The sequence below is a fragment of the Chrysochloris asiatica genome, unplaced genomic scaffold (genome assembly GCF_000296735.1).
Source record: "Chrysochloris asiatica unplaced genomic scaffold, ChrAsi1.0 scaffold00082, whole genome shotgun sequence".
Taxonomy (NCBI): Eukaryota; Metazoa; Chordata; class Mammalia; order Afrosoricida; family Chrysochloridae; genus Chrysochloris; species Chrysochloris asiatica.
The window spans coordinates 13020499-13032392 of record NW_006408600.1 but is presented as its reverse complement, the minus strand read 5'-3'; the positions used below and the strand labels follow the sequence as shown (position 1 = coordinate 13032392).

The 11894-nt window shown below is 37.8% G+C and overlaps 1 protein-coding gene and 1 pseudogene across 1 annotated transcript in view; one reads left to right on the top strand and one right to left on the bottom strand.

The window, feature by feature from the left end:
- The window catches only part of LOC102830481 (chromosome unknown open reading frame, human C5orf34), a 39365-nt gene that overhangs the window by 12103 nt on the left and 15368 nt on the right, over positions 1–11894 (bottom strand). The window contains exons 5-7 of the mRNA XM_006865752.1: positions 11174–11297; positions 4443–4534; positions 3329–3398 (exon numbers count right to left, since the gene is read on the bottom strand). Of these exons, the coding sequence (XP_006865814.1) occupies positions 3329–3398; positions 4443–4534; positions 11174–11297 (286 nt within the window). The remainder of the gene's footprint in view (positions 1–3328; positions 3399–4442; positions 4535–11173; positions 11298–11894) is intronic.
- Positions 4958–6035, top strand: LOC102835075 (annotated as a pseudogene).

Genomic DNA, 11894 nt, shown 5'->3' with positions numbered 1-11894 from the left:
CAAAGCGACAATGAGTGTCTCCTTGGATGACAAAGCCCTGAGGGGACTCTCATGCTCTAGGCCTTGCAGTTCTTTTTTTTTTTCCTTTGTGCATGGCTCAATTTTGATCTTATTATAAGAAGTTCTTTAACAATTTTCTATATATTCACTTGATAATTTGCTATAATCATAGTGAAAATTTAAATTACATTTAGACACTCTCACACTAAATTTAATCATGTAAAGTTATAATAGTTGCTTTTTACATCAATAATAAGTATCACCATTAGGAAAAGCCACATCACCTAAAAGCTTTTCAAGTTTAAGATTATATCCTGCTTAGTAGACACTGAGGCACCTGAAAGAAACAATCTTACAATCAACATCCTGCTCAGTCTACAGCAAGAGACACTGAGGTACCCTGAAGATAGCAAAGAGGCAATTAAGAGCTGTAGAAATGTGGGTAGAAATTTAACTAGAAGTTTTTAGTATAGGGGAGTTGCTGCTTTGTTCTTAACTATGAAACTTTAGGTACTTTTATGTTCTTATTCTTAAATCCATTAAAAGTATAAAAAGTAATAGATGAGAGTAAAAATGCAAGTCAAGATATAGAACTTTGCTTAAAAGTTAATTTGACATTCTTAGGAGGATTCAAGAAAAGCAAAAAGAGTTACGGAAATAAACCCGATGTTATCGGGATAATTAGGGAATGCAAAGAAAAGGATACAATAAAAATCAAAGGGATGTTCTGATGTTTCTGTGTTTTTGGTTTTTTTTTGTAACCTGCATGTTTGTTGAACACAAAGAACGTAACACTTAGTTAAAATTGTAATTGATCACAACAGTATATAAGAAGCAAAAAACTTTTGAGTAGAGAGAAATCATCTGCCTAAAGTAAAGAGAAGTCATCATCATCTGCCTAAGACTCACAACCCATCGACCCTCATCTGTGTGTGTGTGTGTTTCTGCCCACTCCACATCCTCCTTCCAGAGCCCCCTAATAATTTGTTGAGGCTGGTTCCCGGCAGGTACAGGGTCGCTATGAGTTGGAACCGACTCCACGCATGTAACAACAACAACAACAGGAATAAAAAGAACATTACAAGGTGCTCCTAAAATACAATGCTATCAGTGTTAGGATAATATCCATACCCATCAACCACTAATGCTATAGAAGAAGAAACAGAAGATATTTACCAACTTATGAAGTCTGATATTGACCAAACACACAGTCAAAGTGCATTGATAATTACTGGTGATTGGGTGTAAAAACTGGAAACAACAAAGCAAGGACCAGTAGTTGGAAAATAGGGCAGTGATGATGGAAACAACACGGGAGATCGCATGATAGAACTTAGCAAGACCAGTGACTTATTCATTAGAAATAACTTTTTTCAACAACATAAACAGTGACTATACAAGTGGAGCTTGCCAGCCAAAATGCACAGGAAATAAATCAACTACATCTGTGGAAAAAGACAAATGAGAAGTTCAATAATCATCAATCGAAATAAGGCCAGGGGCTGACAGCAGACAGAGCACACTATCAATTGCTCATATGCAAATTTAAGCTGATCCTAAAGACAATTAAAATAAGTCCCCAAGAGTCAAAGTACAACCTCAAGTATATCCCACCTGCACTTAGAGACCACCTCAATAACACTAATTGAACACTAATGATTGAAGACCAAATGATATGTGGGATGACACCAAGGACATCATACATTAAGAAAGCAAAAGGTCATTTAAAAGAAAGAAAAGACAAAAATGGAAGTCAGAAGAGATTCTGAAACTTGCTCCTGAATGTAGAGAAACTAAAGTGATTGGAAGAAATTATGAGGTAAAAGAGTTGAAAAAAATATTCAAAGGGTGGCTGGAGAAGACACAAGTACTATAATGAAATGTGCAAAAACTGGGAGTTAGAAAACAAAAAGGGAAGTACACACTAAGCATTTCTCAAGCTGAAAGAACTGAAGAAAAAATTCAAGCCTCAAATTGCAATATTGAAGTATTCTATAGGCAAAATACTGATGAAGACCACAGCCTTCTTAATGTAAACAAAACAAAAATCCTCACCACTGGACCAATAAACAACATTCTTATCAATGGAGAAAAGATTGAAGTTGTCAAGGACTTCATTCTTTTGGATCAACCAACACTCATGAAAGCAGCAGCCAGGAAATCAAATGACATATTGCATTGGCAAATCTGCTGCACAAGACCTTTTTAAAGTGTTGAAGAGCAAAGATGTCAGCTTGAGGACTAAGGTGCACCTAACCCAAGCCATGGTATTTTCAAGAACCTCATATTCATGTGAAAGATGGACAGTGAATAAGGAAGACCATAGAAGAACTGATGCATTTGAGTTATGGTGTTGGAGGAGAATATTGAAAGTACCATGGGCTGCCAAAAGAACAAATTTGTGTTGGGATAAGTGCAGCCAGAGTGCTCCTTGGAGGCCAGAATGGCCAAATATTTTCTCTCATGCTTCACTCATATTGTCAAGAGGGACCAGTGGCTGGAGAAGAATACCATGTTTGATACAGTGGAGGGTCAGAGAAAAAGAGGAAGACCCCCAGCAAGATGGATTGGCAAAGTGGCAGGATCAATGGGCTCAAGCGTGGCAACAATTGTAAGGTTGGCCCAGGACCGGACAGTGTTCCGTTCTGTTGTATATAGGGTCGCTATGAGTCGGTACCAACTCGATGGCACCTAACAACAACATAGACAAAATACTGCATGACCTAAAATGCATCAAAAGAAGAATACACGGTCTCACTGTACCAAAAGCGTTAGGCAATGTTTAACCATTTCAGGAGGAAGCATATGATCAAGACTCATCTTTCTCCAGCAGGAACAGCTGGTAGTTTCGAACTGCTGACCTGGGGGTTAGTAACTCATAACCACTATGCTACCAGAGCTCATTATAGTTGTGAAAGTAGAGGATTTACAAAAGGAAGATCCTCAATGAGATGAATTGACACAATGGTTGCAACACATAGTAATTATGAGGATGGCACCAGACTGGGCAATATCGTATGTAGGGTTTCTATGAGTTGGAAGTGATTTGATTGCACCTAACTATAACATAAGAAAAACCTGACAAATCAATCCTCCTTCTTCCCACCTCATTACATAAAAAAGAAAAAGAAAAACAATTAGGTGTAACAAAATTGTGATATAGAAGCCTGTGATGATGAAATGTTCTTCTATTTTTATGAATAATCCAAAATCAATGTTACCAAGGGTTTCTTATATGACTTAGATGAAAACTGTAAAATGATAAGTCTGTACTATGTACAAATGATGTAATTTTTAAAATCTTACTTTTGAAACAATTTTAACATACCATTTTCCAGCAGCATATACGATAGTTATGGCTTAAAGAAAGTCTTATGTTGGCACAATGTTGAAGAATTCTGTAAACATGAAAAACACCACTTAACCATTTGCAAATAATGGTATTTTCCAGTCTGGCAACCCATTTTCAATGTCATATAATATTTTAGATCGCAAGTAACTTATTCCCACTAACTTCTTTTTTTTGGTCGTCTTTCGTTCTAGAAATTCCTCAGCCTCTAGAAGGGAACTACTATTGCTTCCCTTTGTGTTAATCTCACATATTTAAGCTGCTATTCTAATTTTTAGCAAAGAAATGATTCTAAATGAAGAGAATTTTCACTTGTTTCTTTTCAAGAGATGATACATTCACATGCCTGACAGGTTTAGCATTGCCTAAAGTGGTGGTGGAGTCCTGGTGTAGCACTGTAGGATAAGCACTGGCCTGCTAACCACAAAGTCAACAATTCAAACTCACTAGCTGCTCCTTAGTGACATTTAACCTTATACAGGGTTGCTATGAGTTAGAACCGATTCAATGGCACTTAACAACAACCACCAGGTGGTGGTGATGTGAATCAACTGTCTCTCAAAAATCACTTATGTACTCTGCTCTACAGTTGTACTATAAAAGCCACTTAAACATAAATTATAAAAATAAACAATCCATCTACCTACATTCATCAGTCTAGGTGCCACAGATTAATTAAGAGGAGCAAAAGATATTAACTCAAACATCTTTTGTACACTCTCAAAAAACATTTATAGTACTCTGATGTAAAGATGTATAAAATTTAAAATATATCATCAAATCTCCAATTGAATTTGAAAGTTTACTAATGATGTCACATTTAACTAGAGAAAAGGTACTTATTTCCTACTAGTATTTGCTCTCCATATATAGCTGTGTCTCCAAATATAAATTTAAAAGCCAAAAGTACTCTAATTAGTGATATAGAAATTACCTTGTTTTATAAAATAATGAAATTTGAGACCCAAAAAAGTTGACAGATTTTATCAAAACATGTATTTCTATCAAATTTTACCTTATCCCTAAACAGTAGACAATGTATCAAAATATTCAGGCAACTAGCACTTAATTTAGATGAATGTAAATAACTTACTTTGTAGCTTCTTTAAGTAGAGAACAAATAGAGAATGGACTTCCTGGTCTATCTGGAGGAAGGTTATTGATTGAATAGGTCTTCTCTTTCCTCTGAAAATTAGTTTTAAATGAAAATCTTATTAATAATTAATTTTGACCATTAGTATTTAAGAAATTTTTCTTAAAATATACATTTAAATAATGAAAGGCAAGCAGTTATTTTAACTTAGCCTAAAGCCCAAAGGAGCTCTGGTAGCGTAGTGGTTACGAATCGGGCTGCGAACCTTAAGGCCAGCAGTTCGAAACTACCAGCCGCTCCGCGGGAGAAAGATGAGGCTTTCTACTCCCGTAAAGATTTACACCCTCGGAAACCCTGTATAGGGTCGCTATGGGTCGGAACCGACTCGATGGCACTTAACAACAACAACAAAAAAGCCCATAAAACCTACATATGAGGGTGTTTCAAAAGTTCATGGAAATATGAAGTGAAAAGATAATGGAAGTGGTGCTGTGGGCAGAGAAGGTGCTGCTAATATGGCCGCCATCACAGCCACAGCTCTGATAGCGAAGGACCCAGGCCCAGCCGGGCCTGCTGTGTGGGCTCTTGACATTCCCTCTGCCGCACTTTTGCCCGCTTTACATCCCAGTCAGGGTAGGCACGGGAAAGATCTGCTACAGTCATAGAGGACAAGGTGGTGCACACTGCCAAGAAAATGGACAAGATGTTACAGAAGAAGCATGCGTTGGAGCACTAGATTTGCTGAAGGAGCTTAAGACTATTCCCATGACCCTGGAGTTATTACAATGCACAACAACTGGAATGTAATTAATGCTATTCACAAGCAGAGCACAGATGAAGAAGTTAGCAAAGTCTTTCATCAAATCCTGGAAAAAGTTATTAAATGGGCCAACTGATAAAGACTGAAGAAAAGAAAAAAGAACCTGCAATTACATAGCAGAATAGCCTTGAAGCAAGAGAAGAAAGTAGTTCCAGTGGCAACAAGGCAGCAGAAAGGTTGAGACAAATGTTTGAGACACTCTTGTTTCATCTTTTCCTAGGGTTCCAAGCACTTCAGATTCTGTACAGCTGAAGTGTAGAGAGATGCTTGCTGGAGGTCTTCAAACAGAAGACGACTATGTTGCTATTGGAACAGATAAGGAAGTGTTAAGATCTCAGATTGAGGAAGCTATATATCAAGAATTAAGGAATACAGACATAAAATACAAAAATAGAGTAAGAAGTACTAAATCAAATCTTGAAGATGCAAAGAATCCAAATTTAAGAAAAAGTATACTGTGTGGGGCATTCTTCATGACTTAACTTACTAGAATGACAAGTGATGAACTCAAAGAGATGTGGGAAAATCCTGACCAAAGAAGCCATCAGAGAGCATCAATTGACTAAGACATGTGGAACCCAGACTGCTGTATTCACATGTCGTGAATGTAAAAAGAACTGTTCTTACAGTTACAAATCTGTAGTGCTGATGAACCAATGACAACATTTGTTGTCTGTAATGAATGCCAACCTTTCAGTGGGCAGTCAGCACAAACTGTTGTCACTACCCAAGGGCTTTATACTTACCACATAAATCCTCTTTTGATAACATAATTGGCTTTACAGATTTAACAAAAATAACAATTTTTAATGGAATGAATACATCATTATGTTGTATTTTATTAAATGGAGGACATTGCTAACAGTTTGTGGAATTCAAGTTCTTATATTTTAAAAAAAGTTACTTTAGCATTTCTTCTTAATTTCCTCTTCCTCAGACATTTTAATCCAAATGTTTCCTTGGGCTCTATCTCAAGTCTTTTTTGGCTCTGATTTCCCATTTCACTCTTGGGTGACCCAAACAGGGGCCAAAGTTGTGTTCATAAGAAATATAATAGCATTGTTGTTAAGTGCTGTCGAGTTGGTTCCAACCCATAGAAACCTTGTATAGAGTTTCTGAGGAACTGCTGGTGATTTTGAACTGCCGACATTGCGGTTCAAACTGACCTTGCAGTCGAGTGCTTATCCTATGCTGCCACATCATTGTTATTGTTGTTAGGCAACCTGGTGTGGTGCTGTAGTAGAAGCACTGGACCACAAAGTCAGTTTGAACTACCGCTCACTGTCAGGCCTGTCGTCTGTATCTGGCTGACCCTTGGACGTCTCTCCACCGATGTCCTTCAGGACTCTGGTCTCAGCATAGTTCAAACTTACCAGCTGCTCCAGGGAAACCCTATATAACTAACATTTATTGAGCAGATACTATGTGCTTGGAGTCCTGGTGTGGCGATGTGGACTAATGTGTCAGACTGCAAAGTTTGTTTGAACTGCAAGGTCAGTGGTTCAAGGTCATCAGCTGCTCCTTAGAAACCCTACACAGGGTTGCTATGGGTCAGAATCGACCCAATAGCACTAAACAACAACAACAACTATGTGCTAGACACCGTGCTATGCATTTTACATGGATTATATCATTTACTTTTCAAAATACCTCTGAAAGATGAAACCTTTTTGAGGGAGGGAACTGAGATTGAGCATTAAGTAGACGTCAAGTTGGTTTCTATTCATGGAGATCCTGTATAGGGTTTCTACCGAGAAGTTGGTGAGTTTGAACCACTGACCTTGTGATCCAGTGCTTATCCTACAGTGCCACATCAGGACTAAGTAGTAGAGATATAATTTAAACCACAGTAGGACACTCTAGCACATATTATTTACCATCAGTGAAAAAAGATGGGCTTTGAAATCAGACAAATCTAGATTTGTAGGCATGACTACAATGCCAGTTCGATTACAGTACCTTTCAAAAGTCTCAGTGTCTGTGAAATGGGGACACTACCATCCTCCAGGTTGTCCTGCAGAATCAATTACATAATACATATATAAAGCTCCTAAGATAGCAGTTTTAATCTATCCTAAGGTTGTCATGAGCCAGAATCCACAAGTACAATACCCTCTGTTCCTGTTGGTCTTTATCACAATTTCAGTTAAATAGTGTAGTTCATGTTTATCTCCTGCTAGAATGAAGCTCCATGAAGGCAGGGGCTATATGTTTTACTACCTCTGTATCCTCAGCATTTATTAGCAGGGTACTTAGCATATAGCAGGCATTCAAAATATTTGCTGAATATTACATTTTAATTATTTTCTCTACTGGATACTGAGTAGTAGGGTCCTTCCTACTACTTTATTGCATCATTCTGAACTACCTATTTTTTACAATTTAACCTCTCTGAAATCTGGATACGTATCTTAAGAGTGCCTTATAATTGCTATCAGATAATTCTGAGACAAAGTTGAATTAACATCTACCCAGTCAGGCTGCTAATCTCAAGGTCAGCAGTTCGAAACGACCAGCTGTTCCGTGGGAGAAAGATAAGATTTTCAGCCTTGGAAACCCTGTACAGAGTCGCTATGGGTCAGAATTGACTGCAAGGCATGGCACCACCACCACTGATACCTCCAAGTAAAAAATGTTTAAAACAAATATCATCAAAACTCAGATTCAATCTTTACAGCAAGGATCATTCCCACCCCCTCCATACACAGAGTAGACAGGGATGGACAACTAGGACATTGGCTACCCAAAATGGGGGAGGGGGGCTACAAAGACAAGAAGTGACTGACTTACAAGCTTTCAAGAGGGAACCTAGATCCAGAGGGCCTGGAGGAATGTAGAATCTCCAGTGAGTAGTATCCAATCTGTCTAGGCGGGCCGATGAAAGGAAATGTGGACAGGTCTCTTATGGTACAATAGTGAATAATTGTTATCAGGACTGATTGTGAGGGTTGGAAATGTAAACATAGACGTTTTGTAGCAAGGAGGGGAGTGATTAACTTTTCAGTCTAGGAGTGGAGGTCCCTGGGACCATCAAGGGAGAAGAGCAGAGAGCAGGACCCTACCCAGATAAGCAGTGATGCCTGAGATGGAGGCAGAGACGATGACGTGGAGAGATGGAGCAGCTAGGGACTTTAGACCCAGAGAGGGGCTGTGTGCTGATGACTGGGGGGCAGGCTTGTAGGGAATACCATTTGGTTGGTTGAGGATGCATGGAGAGGATTGTAACCATGGCAATGAAATGATATATGATAAGATGAATGTAAATCTAATGTTCTCCCATGTAAACTATCACATAATTCACAATAAAACATTAAAAAACAAAAACAAAAAACTCAGATTCAATAAAATTTGGTTTAGTAAAACCATGTACCACCATTCATTGCGCCACCACCATTAACTGGTTTAATCAATAATTGGGCATTATCTTCCAACTCCTTTTTCCTTATTATCAATATCTAATCACTGTGTCCTTCTATTTTCACTCCACGGCCTAAGCTTCATGATCTCTCCCCTAAACTACTATAAGCATCTTCTAGCTGGTTCTACAGCTGGAAGTGTGAACTTGTCCCTCTACACATTTCACCTTCATCTGAAATAATCTAAAACAATTCTTTTGCCATTTTCCTAATTCATATTTTTCAGTAACTCCTCAAATGTAACAGTTTCTTATGTCTCATATACTAGTGAGCCCTGTTTATCCATTCAGTATCATCTCTGGACATTACCCCAACATTCCACTTTTGGTCCAGTGTGTCCAGCTACAGCATTTTGAACAACCTTCCACATTCGCCCTAGGTTTATATCTCTCTAGAGTAACTGTACATGCTCTTATGCAGCTTTCTTTTATCACTCTATAATAGGCCTTGAATATCTCTCAACATCTACTTTTCCATTCATCTATACTGTCATAATTTATATCTGCTTCACAACATCTCTATTATTCGTAATACAATAGTTTATTTCACCATTTCCAAACTGATGAACATTTCCAGTTTTTTGCTATTACAAACAATGCCACAATCAATGTTTACATGATAAGGGGGAAAAAAAGTATGCTTTTTCCTATGTAAATATTAAAAACATTGTAATTCAAAGTAGTATATTAAAGCAAAGCAGTATCACTGGTCTCAGCTTCTTGTTTATAAACTGCTTAGGCAAATGGATGGTAGTGTGAGAATACAGCGTGTGATAGATATGGTTTTGTGGTAACTTGGCTGAGTCAGGATTCTCAGTAGTTTAGCAGTTAAGACGTCCCTTGGAACAACAGTGTTCTGCAGGTGGATACATGGACAGATACTCAGGCTGAATGGGTGTGGGAGGAAGAATGGGGTATACCCACAAATACATAAGGGTTTGAAAGAGGATATCTATACATGGGTATTTAGCTTCACTACAAACACAAGTATCAATGTGACGGATCATACAACTGCAAAATGAGAAAATTTCTTAGACAGTATCAAATATCTTAAGGCAATGAATTGCTAGGTTAGGAGGGCCCCAGGACACTAGTCTCATAATGGCGTAACATAATCCACAAAGATAATGTTCCACACCTATATTGCTGAGTACTGGCTGCAATCTTAAAAGCTCATAAGTGGCCATCTAAGGGGTAATTTTGGTCTCTCCATGTGCAGAGGAAAGAAGAATGATGAGAATTGAAGATGCTTGTAATCAATTAATCCAATGGACTAATGGAACATATGAATATCAAGCTCCGTGACTTTGAGACCAGAAGAACTAGATGGTGCCTGGTTACTACTACCAACATCTCTGAATGGGACCAATCACATTAGAAGGACCCAGGCAGAGTGGGAGAAAGTATGGAACAAAATTCAAAATTATTATAACAAGATGGGGCTTACTGGTCAGAAAGGGACCAGAAGAACCTGAGCCTGTGGCCCTCAATCACCCTTCAGGTATGGAAAGGAACTCAACCTCATGGTCCAATTTTAAGCCTAGCAGTAGATAGGTATATAGGGAGGACATCAACACTAGTAAATTATGCTCACCATGGAATGGTCAATCATTCAAAATCAAAAGGGCAACACTTACCTAGGGACAAAGTTGAAAAAGGATGAGAAGGTAAATGGATGTGGAATAACTGTTGATGGATGGAGGGCATTACAATCATTGACATGAAACAGTGCCTTATTTATTGAATGTAAAACTGATGATCTTGTCTGTAAACATTCACTCAATTAACAGTAAAAAAGTTAAAAAAAAAAAAATGTAGTTATCATCTCTATGATGAGATCTAACATAATACAATCAACCCCAAGATACGATTTGATGTGCAATTTACAGGATTAGGTTGTATCCTGAATAAATCTTTCATGATATAAAAGGAGAGAGAAGTAAGCTGAGCTCAGAGGGATCTATTGTCACTAAGATAGATGAGCCGAGAGTAGAATATATCTGGACCTTGCACTGTAAAGCTCATAGATCCAGGAAAATATTGATGCCAAGATGTATGGAGATAGCCAAGAAACATTGGGTCTCCAGATGCTGAAAGGACACAGGACCTTTCCCCAGAATTAACAAAGTCTTCCCCAAAAGCCTGCAATCAAAATTTGTACTTCTAGTCTACTAAAATTAGAGAATAAATTGCTGGTTGCTAAAGCCATTCACTTGTCCTATTTCTGTTATAGCAGAATTAGATAACTAAGACACAGGGAAAATAAGATTATCAATAATTACTGGGCTAGTGCTGCACTAGGGGGATAGCAAACAATGTTTATATATAAAGATCAAATTTCCTGAAATATATTCAGAATGATTTAGAAACATCTATAAAGATATACAGCCTCAGAAACCCTGTACAGGGTCGCTATGAGTCAGAACCAACTCCAAGGCACACAAAAACAACATATATCAAAAATCTTACTGAGTTGAGACCTCCTTGTAAGCTTACCTCTTCTGATCCTTCTTGGATGGGATAATATGTAAAATAGTTCCCAAAATAAACTCCTTCTGATTTGAAAATAGATCCATCTCCAGGATAAATCTCTATTGAGTTCACATTTCTATGGGTAAGTCTAAGAAGAAAAAATAATATATTTTTTCTAATTGAGATAAAAATATTCATGAATGTTGTCATTAAAAAAAAGAAAGAAAGAAAGAAATATGGTCTTTTGCTTATCCAGAGAAGCAGATAATCTCATACTCCGCACCTTAACTAGCTAAATTAACTTTCTGTCAAAAGATAACAAAAATATACAGACTTGGTAAAAAAAAAAAAAAAAAAGTATGTATTTCAGCAACTAAGCTCTAAGCTACTAGAGGTCAGGCATATTGTCTTATCATCCTGGTATTCCCACTGCCAATCACAGTGACTGGCACATAATAGTTACCAAAACAGTATCTATTGTATGTTGTTGTTAAGTGCCACAGAGCCGGTTAAAACTCATAGTGACCCCATATAGGGTTTCTGAGAAGCAGCTGGTGGGTTTGAACTGCCAACTTTTTGGTTCACAGTCCAGTGCTGATCCAACAGCATCACACCAAAAGTCCTCCACTGTATAGGGGATAAATTGGAACACTATTTTTGTTTTCTTTACATTGAGATATAATCCATACCAAAGGCTGTACTCTTTATAGTCTTCATCAGTAAATGTTTTAAGTCCTCTCACTTC